The sequence below is a fragment of the Pseudopodoces humilis genome, chromosome 21 (genome assembly GCF_049639895.1).
Source record: "Pseudopodoces humilis isolate 2021_Gansu_Grassland_sample_001 chromosome 21, ASM4963989v1, whole genome shotgun sequence".
In the NCBI taxonomy this organism is placed as follows: domain Eukaryota; kingdom Metazoa; phylum Chordata; class Aves; order Passeriformes; family Paridae; genus Pseudopodoces; species Pseudopodoces humilis.
Genome location: NC_142220.1, coordinates 10195565 through 10214399, shown reverse-complemented (window position 1 = coordinate 10214399; position 18835 = coordinate 10195565). Strand labels below are relative to the sequence as shown.

General features: G+C 49.1%; 1 protein-coding gene across 1 annotated transcript in view; it reads right to left on the bottom strand.

Annotated features, from left to right (window-relative positions):
• Window positions 1-6514: 6514 nt before the first annotated feature.
• Window positions 6515-18835, bottom strand: part of DNAH9 (dynein axonemal heavy chain 9) — a 150357-nt gene continuing 138036 nt past the window's right edge. Inside the window, exons 67-69 of the mRNA XM_088065604.1 lie at window positions 18651-18833; window positions 11602-11991; window positions 6515-7757 (exon numbers count right to left, since the gene is read on the bottom strand). Coding sequence (XP_087921730.1) covers window positions 7530-7757; window positions 11602-11991; window positions 18651-18833 — 801 coding nt within the window. The 3' untranslated portion in view covers window positions 6515-7529. The remainder of the gene's footprint in view (window positions 7758-11601; window positions 11992-18650; window positions 18834-18835) is intronic.

Sequence of the window (18835 nt, the reverse complement as noted above, 5' to 3'; positions counted from 1 at the left end):
AGCAGCTGCTGGCCCTGACCCAGCCCAGATGTTCCCACACCAAACCAGCTGGGGACAGATGACTCCCGAGAGGGGACAGATGAAGACAGTGGCCTGGCTGATGCAAACAGGGACAGGAGCATGGCCTGTGGGCAGGCAAAGCTGGCAGCTGGTCTTGCAGACCACCAGGCCATGCTGGCTCCTCTGTGATGTCCACAAGGACCCATGATTGGTTCTGCTAATTATCCCCAAAAGCTTCCCTGAGGAGCTGATTGATGCTGGGCTGCAGCAGAGGGGCAGAGCGCTGGGGGAAGCACCCACAGCCCCTCTGGTCTGTGTCTCTGCATGGGGTTTGTCTCTGGAAACTGCCCTGCCATGATGACATCTCAAATTAAGGAGCAAAGACAATCTCTCAGCTGTCCCTGTGCCTGCAGGGATGGGAGCTCCCAGCTCTGCTCTGAGCCATTAACAAAACATGGGGCTGCCCAGCAGCCCTGGAGCAGGGCTGGGCTCCAGGAATCCCATCAAAAAAATAAATAAAGAGGTGTTCCCAGCTCACTGCTGAGCTCTGAACAGCTTTTCCCAACTCGGCCAGGTAGGTGTGCTGGCAGCAGCACTCAGATCCCCTTCCACTGGGAGAGCACACCAGGCCACCATCCCTGACTGAGTCCCTCCTCCCAGTATCTGTCAGGCAGCCATCCCCACCCACTCCTTCTGCATTTCCCAAAGGGAAGTTTTATTTCCTTTATAGTTTCATATTTCTATTCAAATATTTTATTTGTAATTAGCATATGATGCATTATTAAATGAAATGCCTCCCCTGGACTAAGTCCATTTTGCAGTTACCAGCCCAACCTGGAATTGCATCTTTTGTTTGACAAGACCCAAATCCTACAAAGCCTCAAAATCTGGCAGCAATTGCCTTGCTGGCCTTTAATCCAGCATTAGAGGATTTCTAACGTGGCCTTTCATTCATGTTCTCCTCATCCAATTTGGCCATCCCTTGTTGCCTTTTCATCTGGGGGCTTTGGAAATTCCCAGGTGTTCAAGGGCTGAGCATATGCCATGGTGGGACCTGACCCACTGGGAAGGAATCCCAGGACTGCAATTTTTCCTGATACAGGCTCTCTCCCACTGTTCTCAGCTTCCCTTAGCAATTTCCAACATCTTCCAGCTCTGCTTTGTGAAGAATTCTTTTTTTCCCCCTTTTCAGTTGTTCTCCATTCAATTTTATTTGCAGTTGCTAACACCATCCACCCTCCAGGCTTTTAGTCAGAACTGCCTCTCTGCTTGTGGCTTTTTTACTTCCCAATACCTTTCTTTAGAGAATGTTTCACTTTTGTTCATTTTTGTTTCCCCCTCTACAATTTTCTATTCCTAATTATCATTAATTTGGAGAACTTGCTCCTTTTGAAGAGCAGATAATGAATTTCCAGCACTGACATCTTTCTCCCCTGTAACCAGATCCACTTTCCCATTCCCTCATGTCCTGTGTGCTGTCTTTTTGTGCTGGGAAGCGAGGGCTGATCTCAGGAGGCTCTCAGCTGGTGGCCCCCAGCTCCTCTCCCTCTCCCTCTCCCTCTCCCTCTCCCTCTCCCTCTCCCTCTCCCTCTCCCTCTCCCTCTCCCTCTCCCTCTCCCTCTCCCTCTCCCTCTCCCTCTCCCTCTCCCTCTCCCTCTCCCTCTCCCTCTCCCTCTCCCTCTCCTCCCCTCCAGCATTCTGTAATTCTGTGATTCTGTGTGATTATTGTGAAAATGCCCTGAAGGTGCCAGGGTCTCTAGGGTTGCTGACCTGGACAAAACTTCCCTCATGGACATGAGCCACTTTTCCTCGTGTGGCTTTCATCACAACTCCCACAGTGCTACAAATATTCTGTTTTTTCCAAAGCAGCATTTCCCAGTGAGGCTGCAGCGCTGAACCAGCCCTTCCCAGAGGGGTCAGGCACTGGAGCTCTCACAGCTCCCTCATCCCAGCTCCCAGTGGATTCTCAGGAACCAAAATACCAAATCTGGGCTCAGGATTTTGCCTCATGGCTTCTGACACTAATCAAAATGAATGTTTTAGGAGTTTCCTAGAAGTGAACCCCAAAGTTTGCACACCTAAGTGGGTTTCAAGGCCTTTGGACAAGGGATTTCCAGCCTCACATCACTCTCCCCACTAACAGGAACACCAACACTCCAATTAGAGGGACTCCTTATAACTCCATGAATGTCTTGCACAGCCTAAAAGCTTTTTAAATGAGGCTCACAGCCACGAACAAGGTAAATACATTTGTAGATTTGTTTGGGCAATTACAGTCTTTTAAAAAACAATGCATAATAACAGACATGAATCTAATAAGCCATTGCTAATTAAATGTATTAATGCCACGTTATAAAACAAATGCATCTTGCTGATATGTTACAGCTACTTTTGTGCTGTAAACACTTGAGCAACCACACGGGCAGAATTTGCATCCCTGGGCATGGCCAGCACCCAGGAATAGCTGCAATTAATTTGCCCTGGTGGGGCCAATCTCCTGCCCAGCCACCAGGCTCTCCTTTATGTGCCTGCTCCTCATTTTCCTCTGCTCTGTGAGCAACAGCTGCAGTAAAATGGAGCTGCTTAACCCCAAAATATGGGACACCACTACGAAGCATTTGTGAAGACTCCACTTTGAACTGTGCTCTTCTGCCAATTATAATTTGCAGCAGGTACAACATTCCCAGGCTGTGGAAAAGCCATTTCTCTGTCCTGGGAGAGTTCAGTCAATTTTACCTGACATTAAGTGTTCAATAGCACAATTTTCCTTCTCTCGCTTTCATCTCTTTGGAAAATGTCACCAAACTGGAGTTAACCAATTGTCCACAGACCTTTTGAGGAGTCAGGCCCAAAGCACTCCACGGAGGCAGAGGAAGGCTGAGGGCCAGGCTGGGATCCCCAGAAACACCGACCTGATTGCTGAAAACCTTCTTTGCTCAGCTGGGGGTGGTGAAGGAGGGGCTGGGGCTCAGCAGGCCTGGGGAGCAGAGCGGTGACGTTGGGTGAAGGGTGGAGGGGGCTGTGGGGTACAGAGCACCCTCAGGGATGGGCCTGGGCCTTGTGAGACGTGTTCCAGTGATGGCAAAGTCACTGCCCAGGGGCTCCAGCTTCATGCAAAAGTGAGCAGCCACATGTTCCCTGTTGCCAAACTGCCCAAAAATCCCAGAATCCCAGAACAGTTTGGGTTGGAAGGGATTTTTAAGCCCATCCCACCCCAGCCATGGCAGGGACACCTTCCCCTGTCCCAGGCTGCTCCAGCCCCAATGTCCAACCTGACCTTGGGCACTGCCAGGGATCCAGGGGCAGCCCCAGCTGCTCTGGGCACCCTGTGCCAGCCCTGCCCACCCTGCCAGGGAACAATTCCTGCCCAATATCCCATCCATCCCTGCCCTCTGGCAATGGGAGCCATTCCTGTGTCCTGTCCCTCCAGCCCTTGGGAATTGTCTCTCTCCGTGTTTCCTGCAGTTCCTTCTGGTCCTGGAAGATCACAACGAGGTCACCCCAAAGCTTCTCCTCTCCAGGTGAACATTCCCAGCTCTCCCAGCCTTTCCTCCCAGCAGAGCTGCTCCATCCCTCTGCTCACCCTGGAGCCTCCTCTGGGCTCTCCCCAGCAGCTCCAGCTCCTGCCTGTGTTGGGATCCTTCACCCCATGAGAGCAGAGGAAGGTGCATATGGCAGTGCCAAGTGGGCAGCTGTCTCCAAGAGCTCATGGACAGAAAACGTTGACCTTTGACAAATGAATCATTCCTAATAAAAAGCCTGTCCAGCTGGATTTAATTGCCTGGTTTGGGCAGATATGGCTGGAAAATCTCACGCCTGTCACATTTTTTTCCACCCCCTAAAGCATCAAATTATTCACCGTCCTCTTGTAGCATTTTGCAGCCAACTCTTTCCTGTGATGATTTTCAAAGGATGAAGAATGAGCACCCTGGTGACATTTCTAGTATCTATAAATATCTCCCCACTACCCTGCCTGCCCAACTGGTGAATTATGCAGGGAGATATATATAATAAAACAATCGGATCCATTTTGTTGTCAACAGACCATTCTTCTTCAGCTGACAAGAGAACAGCTCAGGCTGAGGCTCTGCAAAGAGGAGGCAGTGCCTGGGGAGTTACTGAGCTTCTCCTTTCCTGGATGTACAGGGACATCTTGGAGGGCAACACGGAGCAGAGAGAGGCCCTGGTACGCTGGGGCAAGGAGGAAAGGTTTTAAAAGAAAAGAATGAAGTTTAGGACAGTAAAAGTCTCCAGAATGGCAGGAAATCCCACATCCAGGGCACTGAGAATCACATGGAATCACAAACAGCATCACTGAGGTTGGAAAAGATCTCAAAGACCATGGAGTCCCAGCTGTGCCCCATCCTCACCTTGTCCCCAGCCCAGAGCTCTGGATCCCATGTCTGGGCCTTCCTTGGACACCTCCAGGGATGGGCACTGCAAACCTCGCTGGGCATTTCCAAGGCCTGAGCTCCCTTTCCATGGGGAAATTCCTGCTGCTGTCCCCCCTGAGCCTCCCCTGGCCCAGCCTGAGGCCGTTCCCTCTCCTCCTGTCCCTGTTCCCTGGCAGCAGAGCCCGACCCCCCCGGCTGTCCCCTCCTGCCAGGGACTTGTGCAGAGCCACAAGGGCCCCTCTGGTAAAAGAAGCCTTGAAGATGTCCCAGTGAAGGGTGAATCCAGCATGATTAATCCAGCATAACCCATGGATTATCTGCAGCACAATGAATTTACTTCTCTTTTGTGTTTAATTCAGCAGTGCTCTGTTTATGCATCTGAACCTCCTGCATGGTGAGATACACAGAGAATTTAATGTGCCCAGCTTTGCAAAGCTGTGGGAAGTGACCAGTTTATATTTCATGTCTAATTGGCAGGTTTTAATTTAAATTGGGAGGGATTTAATTTAATAGCAAAGCTTTCCCCAGCTAACAGGCCTCTTCTAGCAGGTGCTCATTATGTGGGATACTCTACAGACTCTGTTACCTCATTTATGGGTTAGAGGCAATTTAAAAAAGCCAGCTTAAGACAGCTCTCTCCTTTCCATTAGATATTTGCAGACGGCTTTTGCTAAGCCATAACTAGTTCCTTCATCACTAATTTTTGGGGCTGTGCCTTGGAGACAGTGCCTAGCAATTAAACAAAGTTCTTATCAGGGAGTTTTCCCTCCTTACCTTCATCCAGAAGTTTGTCATTCTCCAGGGCTGCAAGGACAGGGATTTTGGATGTTCTCATTCCTGCAGGAAGAGAACTGCTGTGCTGCTCAGGCCAGGAGAGTTCCTGTGGATCTCCCGCAAAGCCTGAGGACTTCACCCTCCGGGATGACTCAGTGGGAGCAAAGCTGAGCCCTGTGCTGGCAGAGAGTTGATCATATCCTCTGTCATGTGCCAAAGCCACCCATAAAACCTCTCAGTCTGAGATGAGGCTCTGAGAAAACACAGAAATGCCCACAAAAATGCTGTTGGTCCTGGTTTAACCCCAGCAGCAGCCAAGCCCCCCACACTCCCAGCTCCCTCCACCCCAGAGGGTAAAAGTGTGAAAACTGCTGGGTTGAGGTGAAGGCAGTTTGATAGGCAGAGCCATGAGTGAATGGTGCTCCCAGACACTGCCAGGCATGAGCAGGACAGTGCTCAGAGAGGGCCACCAGTGCTGCTGTTCCTGGATTTCTGTCTGCTCAGAGAACTCCATCTCAAAGCCCCCAAGTTAAGGAGCAGCACTGGCTGGTGATTCTCCCCCTTCCCCAGCTTGTGCTGAGCACCTGGGCCCATTCAGGGCTGGAGCTGGCAGGTGGGGACCCCTCCAGATGAGCAGAGTTTAGGGGTTTTTGCAGGTGAGAGGGTTTGTGGTGTCCCAAAGGAGGGTCACGGTCCCTGCTGGAGACCCAAATCCGCCCGTGAGGGGTACTGGGTCAGGGTGGGAGGGTTTGGGGGTGCTCATTGGTGCTGATACCACTGAGCCAAGCCTCTGCACCCCAGCACCTTCCCCTCCCTCCTGCCAGGCTCCCCAGGACCTGCCACCGGCTCAGAGATGGCAGTGAAGCCCCAGGTGAAAACCCAGGGCTGCTGGTGTGGTGAGGGCTGGGAGGATGAGGAGAGGACCAGCAAATGTCACCCAGAGGCAGGGCCTGTGAGACCCTCCAAGCACAGAGAGCTTTCCCCAGGAAAAGCCCCATTTCCTCAGGAACCAGCCCAGCTCCTGCCATTCCCAACTCCACGTTATTGAGATTTTGGGAGAGAGACAGGAGCACTTAAAGACATTTCAAAGCATGATTTATGATTTTTCTTCTACAGTCTCATGAAGGAGCAAGTGCATCTTCACCTTATTCACAGGTGTTCTCAGTCAGTGGTCACAAGACTACAGGTCACAAGGTCTTTTATTTGACAATAAACTAATGTCACAAAAGAATGCTTTTACTTTTACACCAATAGTTAATTATTTTGTTTTATACATCTTTGTCGCAGTGTGGACTTTCTTAACCAATCATAAAATGACACACAAAACTACTTGTTATACCTTAAACTTCTTATCTTTATCACTTCTATACCTTAACTTTAAAACCTTAAAATTTTCTACAACCTAACCTGATTTAAACTCATAAATAAACTCTATTTATTTAACTGTATTTAAACTCAATAAACTCTATTTAAACTCATATTCTTACGATTATAAGTCTGGAAGCTTTCTGCAAGGCCTCAAGTCAAACCCTGTGTCCATGTCTATATCTGAGTTTGTATTTACAAGACCTTGAGAGCTTTCTGTGTTTGGAATTCCCACATGTGACACAGCACCCACTCTGTGCTCTCTGCACCAGGAACACTTCACTTCTCACTGCTGTCCCATTCCAGTGGGAATGAAACTCCCAGTGTCCCACACAGGTGCTCTCCTCACCCTGAGTAAACCTGCAGCTTCCAGAGACTACTCCAGGAACAATTCCTTGCATCAGTAAATATCTATCATCACAACATATTCCTCTTAAATCACCCCCGTGCTGTACCTTCACTATTGATTCCATTAAGCACACTGGATATTAACACCATTTTCAATGTTTCTAAGATTTACAGGAGTGTTAGCAAGACACAGCTTATAACCACAATATCTGCTCACCTCCCAGCTTTCAACATTACACACACGACAAAGAAACACTCACTGAGGGAAAGGAATAAATCCTGAAGAATTTCACAAGTCACTGGACTATTCAAGTGTTTTGGAGAAGGCTACTGATTTTAAACTACTGATTTTAAAACTACTTTGGATGATGAAGAGAAATAAAGATTAGATTTGAGTTTAGCACTCTCTGGGTATGGTATATCAGGCTCTGGGCTGGGATCTTCCAGTGCAGCCATGTAGGAATGACAGGATATCGATTTACAGCCAGGAACCTGGCCTGCGTCCCTCTGTCACCTCCTCACAGCCCCTACCTGGGTCACAGCCCCAGGACACAGAGACAGTCCTGGGAACCTAACTTGGGTTAATCTCAGCATTTAATTGTTCAAATTGTGTGGCAAAAGCATTGTGAGGGATTTGCAGACCAGGCCTTAGGTCTGCAGCAGCAAGGCCACACCAGCCAGCACCCACTTGGAGGGGCTTTCCTTCGTTTTGAGGTTAAAAGTCCACACATAGGTTGGTCCTCTCTGGCGTGTTTTGTACAGAGGACACGGGTACAAGCCCCGGGTGTCCTGCTTGTCGTCAGGAATGGCCTTGATGAACATGACAGGCATGGCTGAGGTGAGCTCCTTGAGCCTGGCGTCCGTGATTGTCCCGGCCTGCAGAGAGAAGGGGACAAAGCCTCGGTCAGATCTCCAACGTGTCCATCAGCTGCTCCCTGATGTACCTCCCTTGATCTTTATCCCAGCTGCTCCTGCTGGGGAGGTGCAAACAGCTTCTCCAGGGTCAAGAGGCTGGATGAGTCTCTTGAGGAAGGAGGGTCTGTATCCAAGAGCTCCCTGTCTCACCACAACCCTCCCCAGCATAGATCACCTCAAGGGTCCAGCTGCCTGCCGTCTCACCAGATACTCAAACCCTCACATCTGAGCTGGACTTGGTGTGGGAACAGTGTCCCTGGCCCTGTGCAGCCATATTATGGACAAAGTTTCACTTCTCTTGTCCTGGTTTCTACTGAGGTGCAGCTTGAGGTAATTCCCTCTTGTCCTATCGCCAGGGAACAGGGACAGGTCAAGAGGAAATGGCCTCAAGCTGTGCCAGGGCAGGCTCAGGCTGGACATTTCTTAGCTGAAAGGATGATTAAATATTGCCGGGGGCTGCCCAGGGAGGTTTGGAATGCCCATCTCTGGAGGTGTCCAAAGAACTCCTGGAGGTGGCACTCAGAGCTCTGGGCTGGGGACAAGGTGGGGATGGGGCACAGCTGGGGCTGGATGGGCTGGGGGATCTTCTCCAGCCTCAGTGACTCTGGGATTATTGTCATGCATCTCTTTCTCAGAGTATTTTCAGATCAGAACCACCCTGTGGGAGGTGCTGCTCGTGGTGGGAGTGAGGGTGGACACCTGAACCACTGGGATGGAGAACAGCCCCAAAAGGCACCGCAGGTTCATTTCTACTCTCATGGATGCAATCAAGAGCATTCAAAACGACTTTTCTGAGGGAGTATCACCATTAAATATCAAGTCCCATTATTCTCCTCCAAGCAATGCCCTGCCCAGCAGGCTGCCCAACCCAGGGGAGGGAGAGAACCCTGCCACAACAAGAAATAAAGTTTGTTTCTCTAATTTGGGTCTCTCTGGCATTTCTTTCTCTCTTCCTGACAATAAAATACCCTGCACATCAATCCATTTCCAGGGAAAATTGCCTAATGGAGGCTACAGAGACCAAATGAAAACAAATAGGGAAATGGGAACAAAACTTTTCAGCACTAAAGAAGCTGCCTCTCACTGCAGCTGAGCTTCACATATCATCGTTATTCCAAATGCTCTTGGATCAGAATTGTGGGGTGAGATTCAACCTCTCCAGTAGTTTATTTAGTTCTGCAAATGAGCGAAGAAAAATCATCCTTCTTGCCACACACCTCAGTTTAATTGTACTAATGCCATCTGTTATGCTCAGCCATGATAAATCCAGCTCTCATTTAGGATTTTATATTTCCAACGTGCTGAACAAACGTTAAATAGTTTGTGTAATACCTTGCAAAGTAGCTATTTATGAAACATTATTATGCACTCTTCTTAAATCCACACCTTTCATTTCTGAGACTGGGTTTTAATCAGGTCTTTTTCTTTCTTTTTTTTTTTTTACTGCTGAGAATACTTCAAATGAAATTTCCAAGAGATATTCTACCTGTTTCTGGGTTAACAAGAGCTGAAATCTTCCTGAGGTACCTCTATGTAAGATACCATTTTGTTATGTCTGGGCTGATTCTCATTTGCATTTTTTATCGCTCTCATCATCAGAAATTAATTCTGCTCTGAAAGCAATTCTTCCTGACTAGCAGCACAGCACTCGTGGTGCAAAAACACCATTCTGTGCCTGGAGAGCTCAGATCCTAAAGGATCCTTCACTTCTGCTTGTCCCAGATTCCCAGCAGGCAGCTGAGAGTGGCCGTGTGGCAGTGCCACGTGTCACCAGGGCTGAGGGCACAAAGAGCTGTCACAAAGCAGGGCTGGTGACAGACGGGCCCAAACCCAGACCCTGTGACCCACCTGAGGGGGTCCCAGCACAGGCTCCTCACACCACAGCCACTGTGGGGTCAGCTGGCCCAGGGACCCCTGGCTGCCTTTGGGATGGAGTCACCTGTGGCAGGGAACAGGGACACGGAGCCAGCAGGGAGCACCCCAAGGTGGTCCCTGAGTGATGGATGGGCTCAGTGGCTTCAAATGGACAAGGGGAACAAAAAAACTCTTCCCTGTGAGGGTGGTGAGGCCCTGTCCTGTGGCTGCTCCATCCCTGGAGGTGTCCAAGGCCAGGTTGGACAGGGTTTGGAGCGGCCTGGGACAGCAGGAGGTGTCCCTGCCTGTGGTGGGGTGGAATGAGTTGAACTTTAAGCTCCCTTCCAGCCCAATCCAGTCTGGGATCCTGTGGCTCCACGGCAGGGGCTGTGCTGACCACAGCTGCCAAAGCTCCATGGAGCACCCCTGGTACAAAACCCAGCCCTGCCTTTCTCCCACCATGCTCCAATCCCCTCGGGGAGGGGCAGGGCACACTCCTGGCATCAAACTCTCGATTGCAAAGAGAAAGAAAGCCAAGAATCAGTCAGCAGCATGAGAGAAAATGTCTCCAAGTGTCCCCAGCCACAGCATCTTCTGTCACTGAGTCCCAGTGACTTTAACAGGGCTGCAGCAAGAGATCATTTGCACCCAAAATAATCTGCTTAGTTTCATTTCATCTAATAGCTGCCTGCTGTTTTGTAATGAATGTTTTATAAATTTATAACACCCAAGGGCAAACATAAATGTTTAAATAAATAGAAAAATGTGAGTAACAGAACATAGAAGGACTCTTTCCTTTTTTGGAGGCACAACCTAAATGTGAAATATTCTTTTAAAAGTGGAGGTGTTCCCCAGAGGAATTCTTCTTAAACGTGGCCTGCCATTTTTATCAGAGGATTAATTTGCAAGGAGTACAACCCAAAAGAGCTGTGCACCTGTTTTAAAACTCCTGCATCCATTAATGCACACTGGTACTCACTGGATTATAGGTAAAATGAATAGTTCCACTAGGTAGAAATATTTCAGTGTGAGCAGCAACCCATAAAAATATCCTTTTCCTTTCTGAAATAAATTGAAGCATGATACCCAGAGATTATGAATGGCTTCATAAACATAATTGCTCAGTATCTTTCAATCACAAGGAAAATGTAATCAGAAAAACACATTTACTGGAGTTGGGATGGTCTCTGAAGACAGATCCCATTGGGGTTTGCAATCACCCACACCAGCTATTGGAGGGAAGCAGAGAGGAGAAGCCAAGTGTTTCCCAAAGATTTCCAGCTTTGCACCACCAAAACCTCTCACTCCACTCCCAGCATTACCTGGAGATGGGTAAAACCCAGACAGAACTCAATTTCTAGTAACAGTGGCAAAGAAAACATCACAGCAGGCACTGGAATGTTCTTAAATGGAGAATTTGGTATGTAGGACTAGGAATATTTAAAAACACTCTCTGATCTGGTGTGTCCAGCTGATTTCTGTCAGGTTTTCAGGGCAGCAGAAATCCAGGGCTCCCTGTGGTAGGGGCTGTGATCTCCCAGGGGTTCTGTGTGGCAGCCACACCAGAGGCTTGGAGAAGGGAACAGCCAGGGAACAGTGGGGAGATGGACAGGGCTGGCAGAGATCTGACCTGAGCCACTGAGATCCTCGTTGTGATCTTCCAGCAGAGCCTTTGCCAATGTTCCCAACTGCCTGTGGCTTCCCAGACCAAATTCAGGCCATTTCCAGAGCAAAAAACAGCCTGGAGCTTTGAACTCCCCAAGGATATGTGATGAAATGGCATCCACCAGGGAGGTCACAGCTTTAATCCCTGATTTGATAATCCCTAATTTCCTATCCTTCATGAAAACCATTGCAGAGAGGGAGATGACAAATAAGTGGAGAGTTAGACCTGAATTGCAAGGTCACACCTGTGGCTTCTCCCTCAACCCCAGAGCCTTGCAGTGCTCACCTGAGTGTCCCAGCGTGCTCCCTCCATGAACAGACCATGGACATAGGCTCCTTCACGAGGAGCACTGGCAAAATCCTCTCTGCTCTTCTTTGTCACGTCACACTGCAATGTCATCTTGTCCAGGGGCCACTTGTTCTTGCGGGCCGTGCTCTGCATGACGGCCGTCAGGATGGACTGTGGGTTGAAGAACCCTCCAAGCCACAGCGTGGAGGGTAAGGAGAAGTCCCTGGTCCAGGCTTCGAGCTCGCTGATGCGGGCCAGGAGGTCAGCAAACCACGAGCCCAGGCTGGCCGTGGAGGGGTAAGATCTCTTCAGCCAGGATTCGGGCACCATGTCCAAGAAGAGGGAGTTCTGCAAGGCCTCCATGTCGCTGGTCATGGTCAGTTCCCCCTGGTGAGAAAGGTCAGCACTGACAACTGCCCAGCAGAGCCTGCCTGGGAGCAGAGCTGGGCCAGGACACGAGGAGGAGCACAGCACCCACACAGTCACTGCTGCCCACCTACCGTGGGTGACTTCATGAGTTTGGGGTTTTCCTGCACATTTTCTACTGCATATTCCTGCATCCTGCTGCAAAAATACCACTGGAAGGAAAAGCTGTGTAACAGTGGCAGCAGCGGTTGTCCTGGTGGTTTTCTGTTTTCTCTCAGGGACTGGCAGATTTTCAGGGGTGTAAAGCTGTTCTCACTCCCTGCCAGGGCAGGATATTGGAGTTTATGATGATCTGCTCTAAAACTGACCAAATATTTGTTTTGTTAAGTCCTATCCCCCTCCTCTCCTCCACTTCCCCTCACTCCTCCCTTCATTTGCTGCTTTGCAGTGCAAGATTTTCTTTTTGTCTTCATGTGTTGTCTGCAAATGTAATCACAGCTCCTTCCACAGCAGGGAAGGAGCACAACAAAGTAAGATATGGTTCAGCCAAGTGAGATAAAGAAAGATGTTTGATTTTCCTTTGTGCAGTAATTAATTAGTTTTAAAGCTTTTAGAAACCTGGATCTGTTCTGCCAGAAGAGCTGAATTCCAGGACATTCCACTGAAATGAGGGTGGCTGAACACTGGAACAGGTTGTCCAGAGAGGCTGTGGCGTCTCCATTCCCGGAAAAGTTCACAACTCACCAGGGCATGGTCCAGAACAATCTGCTCTGCCTGTCCCTGCTCAGGATGGGGTTGGACTAGACAATGTCCTGACCAACTCCTCTGTGATTCTGCCTCACTCAAGCCAAGCAGGACACAAAGAGAAAACCTGCAAATGCCAGCTCAGCTTCCCTGGCATGGAATGATCTCCACAATTCAAATCTCTGCACACTCTGTGCTCAGCTGGAGGGGTACAACACCCCCAGCACTTTGGAGACCCACAGATAATGTCACTGCTCTCCATTATAAACACTTCCTTTTGTTCCCTTATCATTTGGCTAAAATGTATCTGATTTACAATTTCTCTTTGCCTCAGGCTAAGTGTTTTTGGAAAGATTAACTGAAATCAGTTGAGCCATTGCTGAGAACAAGAGGGAGGGAATTGGGTCAGTCTATTCACATTAAAAGATTCCAACTGTTCTTTCCCAGGCCTTCAGTGCCTCCAGCCGTGAGGTCAGCAGAGGTGCCCTTTGCTGGGGCCACAAAAATCTATGAAGCTTTAGCAAAAGTTGAAATCTTCTTAAAGCAACCCCCACAGTTGTTTAGCAATGCTTGTCAGAGTCCAGCAGTTAAAGATCTCTGCAGTTTGTTCCCATGCTGACCATGCCCTGTGGCTCACACTGACAGCTGAAAAAGACCTTTAATACCACCAAGTCCAGCCCTACAACAGTGACTTGGACAAGGTGTGGCAATTTGATTTAATGTGGGGAAGAATGTGCTGTTTAATGGAAGGGGAATGAGGGGACGCAGAGTGTGCAAATAAACCACAAACAAAATTAACCACAGGAATCTGGAACACAGGGTGCAAACCTCTCCCCAAAGCCTGCCACAAATCATGGCAGGGAAGGAGATGGGATCTGCAGAAAAGGCTCCTCAAAGGGCTGCAGCAGCCTCAGTGCCTGAGCTGCCATTCCGAGCCAGCCTGGGGAGGACAGCAGAGCAGGGGAGCGGCAGCGTTTGCCATTTCTTCATCTGCTGCTTGCTGCAGAGACACATCTGAAGGCTCTGAGAGGCCATCAGTGGCAGTTCAAAGAACCGTGGAGCCCTCAAGGCTGGAGAAGACCTTTGAGGTCACCAAGTCCAGCCATCAGCCCAGCAGCACCACTGTGCTCACTGCTGAACCACGGCCTCAGTGCCACATCCAGATGGCTTTTGGGCACTTCCAGGAATGCTGACTCCCTCCAAGCTTGCCCTTGGCAGCCTGTGCTGACGCTTGACAACGCTTTACATGAAGAAATTTTTCCCAATATCCAATCTAAACACACCTTGGTGCAACTTTCAGAGTCCCCCTCCCTCCCAAGGTCTTTGGATTCCCATCCCAAAATCCCCTCCCTGGGAACTGTTAATTCCCCAACAGGACGGACTGGTGCAAAGCAAGATTAAACCTCTGCTCCAGGCATGATTTGTTAAATGCAGCAAGGTTTTAAAGGCAGACAATGTCTGAACCTGCTGGGTTTCCCCATGGAGAGCAGATTTCTGGTGGATAGAGAAAATTCTGAGTACAAAGGGTTTAAGATGGGTTTGAAGCTAAAACAGCAAATAAGGTTAAATTAAATGCTGGAAGAAGCAGCATTTGCAATTAACACTAAAATATGAGGAACATCCTCCCAAAATCTCCATCATGATCTCCATCCTCGGGAGAAACTGGACACAAAGAGGAATTATCAATGGGCTGGGCTAAAGCCATGGCAAGACCATGCAGGAAGAACAAGTCCTGCACTGGCCACAGCAGGACACTGAAACAGGAGGATTTTGTGCTCCTGCAAGTGCTTTGACGTGGGTAAGAACATGGCAGAATGTGTGCAAGCAGCCAAATTGATTTAAAGACAACCCCCCCTCGATCATATATCATGTCTAGTTTTACTTTCAGGAAACAAATGAATTAGCAAATGTAATTCTCAGCAAGGCTTGAGAAAAGCAATTTTTAAAGCCTGCGCACTCAAGCATGCTTTGAGTCTCCTGTGAGGGTTCAAAGCATCTACAGCAGCAATCTCATAGAGTTGTCCAAACACAATTATGCATAAATTTGCATTTCAGATTCTGAATACTAAAGTGCATCAGAAATTATTCAAGTTACTTTTTTTTTTTTTTTTTTTTCCAAATGCTGGGAGTAATTTTCATTTAAAGACACCCTCGAAGGAAATCCTAATCAGCCTGCAGCCATTACCTCAAGATGAGCACACCATAGGCACAAACTGTTTCCTCAGTTCAGGTTATTTTCACTTGATACCCAGCTTGATGATCAAAATCTGGTCTTTGTTATTTTGCAATACGTATTATCCTCATTTTGGAGGCTCATCCTTCACCCAAATTGCAAACCAGAGGATCTGCTTGCAAAAAAATGAGGCTGGTACAACATTAACATGCAAGTGCTTCAGCCCAGCCTCTGGTTCCACCCAAGCCAGCCAGAACAAAGGGCTTTGAAATGCAACATGCCAGTTATTTCTGATGGCTACCAGTCTATTGCAATTTCTCTTCCTCCTAATGGGATGTCTCCTATTTTTGGACCAAACAATCACTTTCTGCTACGAAGACACTATGAATTATTCAAAAATTCAAATTAGGCGTGACATTTCTAAATCGCCTTCTTTTGGCAGATCCTTCAGTCAGTTAAAAACAATAAGCCTTGTTTTTTTCTGGGCTTTATTTATTCTCTGCTGAGCTCTGTAGGGCCTGGCTTGTAAACTGTCCTCCTCTGAGCACTGTCAGTGCAGGCCCCCAGCCCCAGAGATGAACGAGCCTTAACAGCTCTTTAATTGCTAGGAAGGACAATTAAAGCAGGATTTCTTCAGTGTAAGGCCCAGAAGTCAAGTCAGGATAGCAGAAAGAGCCATCAGCCCCCTCTGGCTGTTCTGTGGTCCCCAGGGTGCGGGAGGTGACATGAGGGATGCTGAGCAGCCTTCTGGGTCAGGCACAAACTCTAACTCAGCTCTGCAGGGACCCACACCTGACCTTTGGCTGCAGACACAAGAACTGCGCTCAAGTTGTGCCAGGTTTGGAGATGAGGAAAGCTTTCTTCAGGCAGTGGGCTGTAAAGCACCAGAGCAGCCTGTCCAGAGCAGAGGTGGAGTCACCAACCACAGGCTGACAGAATATTCCCAGCTGGAAACACCCTCAAGGATCATTGAGTCCAACTCTTAAATAAATGTCCTGTCTAGGGACTGAACCCACAGCCTTGGTGGTGTCAGCAACAACTGAGCCAAAGTACCCTGGAAGTGCCCAAAAGCCATCTGGATGTGGCACTGAGGCCGTGGTTCAGCAGTGAGCACGGTGGTGCTGCTGGGCTGATGGGTGGACTTGGTGACCTCAGAGGTCTTCTCCAGCCTTGAGGGCTCCACGGTTCTTTGAACTGCCACTGATGGCCTCTCAGAGCCTTCAGATGTGTCTCTGCAGCAAGCAGCAGATGAAGAAATGGCAAACGCTGCCGCTCCCCTGCTCTGCTGTCCTCCCCAGGCTGGCTCGGAATGGCAGCTCAGGCACTGAGGCTGCTGCAGCCCTTTGAGGAGCCTTTTCTGCAGATCCCATCTCCTTCCCTGCCATGATTTGTGGCAGGCTTTGGGGAGAGGTTTGCACCCTGTGTTCCAGATTCCTGTGGTTAATTTTGTTTGTGGTTTATTTGCACACTCTGCATCCCCTCATTCCCCTTCCATTAAACAGCACATTCTTCCCCACATTAAATCAAATTGCCACACCTTGTCCAAGTCACAATTATATCTTGTCTGGGGCTCTGGGATTGAAACATTAAATCACTTCTGTTTACCTGTCACAGGAAACTAAATTTTCAATTCCACTGCCTTATGGTAGAAAATAAAAGAAATCTGTTTATGATAATTGACTACATAAATATCAGCTTCTTTTAGAAAGGGCTGTGCACACTGACCCACCACAAGTGTCTGGGGTATCTCTCCTTTAACAAGCACCAGCAGCAAATGCAGTGCAGACACATCTGCAGCTGCTGGCCTCAGGGTTAGCTGGGATTTAGGAGCACCTTGGTGCCTAAAATTTGGGATTTGGGAGCAGCTTGGTGCCTAAATCCTGAGCCAAGCCTGCCCGTCCTTGTGCAGGGTGAGCAGCTGAAGGTTTCTTTTCCAAGGTGCCCCGGGAGAGGTTCGAGACATCATTCCATCTCAGGGCAGGCCCTCCTTGCTCACCCTCAGCTCCTCCTGTGAACGGGGCTGGGTGAAAGCCCAGGTCCCTCAGCAGTGTTGTGCACACCAGCTGTGGGATCTCAGCATCCCACTGGAACAGGATGCCAGCCTGGAAACGATGGAGCAGGGAATGCCCCCAGACTGACAGCCAGGAGATGCCCCAGGGCCCAGCTGTGGCAGAGGGTGAGGCAGGGCAGTGAGGAGGCTTTGTTCTGCCCTTGGGCCTTCCCAAGGCATGGATGGCTCCTGGCTGTGGGGAAGGGTCCTTGGGGGTGACAAGGTGGAGGGAAATGCTGTTACAGAGCACCAGGACCTGCTCCCTGACCCGTGCTGGTCCATCCCCTGAGGGGCAGCCAGAGCCTTTTCGGTTTTGTGCCACTGAGTGCCTGGGGGGATGCAGGAGGTGACTTCTCCCATCGGTGGATTCAGCATCAACCACAGCCCTCCCTCACACTCTGCTGAAGCCAGAAACCACATCCTGAGGGCAGTGGCAAAGCAGCATCCAGGGGACACAGACATGTCCCTGCTGGGGCAGAGTCTGCCTTCACACCAGGGTGGGGAAGCGGCTGCAGTGGAACCCCACGGCCGGGCACTCCCTGGCACGTGGCTCACACCCAGCAAGGGCAGTTGGATCTCTTCCAAAACTCTTGTGCTTTTAGCCTTTTTCTCTTACAGTTCTGGACATTTTGTGCCTTCACACAAAACCAATCTTTGATTTCAGCTCAGCCTGTGCCTCTGAGACACTTTGTTCCAAGCTCCCCCCACTCATGGACATTTTATGAAAAGGTGTGATTTTGGCTCACCTTTAAGTAGGCCATGTCTCAATTTGTGAGTGAACTGCTGTGGCTGTGGCACAGTCTGGGGTGGCCAGAAGTGCTTGTCCCGTTCCCAAAAGCCAAGCACTGCTGTGTAACACCTCCCAGTGCCTGGGGACACCTTGCCACTGCAAATCCATCTGTGAGCCCTGTGGAGCCACGATGGCTTTGCAGCCAGCAGCAAATTCTTCCCTGTGACCCCTTTTATTCCCTGAGCAGCACCCTGCAGGATTTTCTGGCTCTCCTACTGATGCCTTAAGATCTTAGCTTTTCTATTTTTCAGATCCTGAACTGCATTAGTGCATAACTCTGAACTCCATACAGAGTGTCAGCTGCTGTCCTCACATTTTGGTGAGACAAAACAATCCCTCTGGGCCTGAGATCCAAGGACACACCACAGCCTCAGGGCCTGAGAAGTATAAAGAAGTGAATTGGGGAGGAGCAAACTGGAGGAATATGACTTCATTACCTGAAGCTGGAATTGGAGAATTAACCCCTGATTGCAAATTGACCAATTTCTGTAGTTCTGCCTGAAAAACTCATGACCATTGTCCAGTTTGGGTGTAGCCTCTGGGTGGCTTTGACTGCCCAAGGTGTATCTATTGAAGGCCTTTAATAAATACCCACTTTATATAATAAATACTTTCCCACTTCAATAAATACCTGCTTTATAAAATAAATACTTTAATAAATACTTAAATACTTTAATAAATAGCCACTTCATATCATAAATACCCAGTTTATTATTACACCCAAGCTGGAATTGGAGAATTAACCCCTGGCTGCACATTGACCAAACTTAATTCTGCCTGAAAATCTCATAGCCATGGTCCAGCTTGGGTGTAGCCTGTGTGTGACTTTAACTGCTCAAGGTGTATCTGTTGAAGGACTTAAATAAATATCCACTTTAATTCTCTTTACTCTACTCTAGGAAGTCATTCCAAGGCATCAGTACCTTCAGCCCCAGCTCCAGCTCCGCCAGTGAGCGCCGGATTTCGGCGGTGAGGACGTTCATGCGCTCACACTCCTGCAGAGCAACCACAGCATAGGGCGTCCTCTCCTCCACCTTCGCCATCAGCTCTGCCATGTTGAACTCGTCCGTCAGCTTCTCCAATATCTCTTCCAGAAGGGCTTGCACCT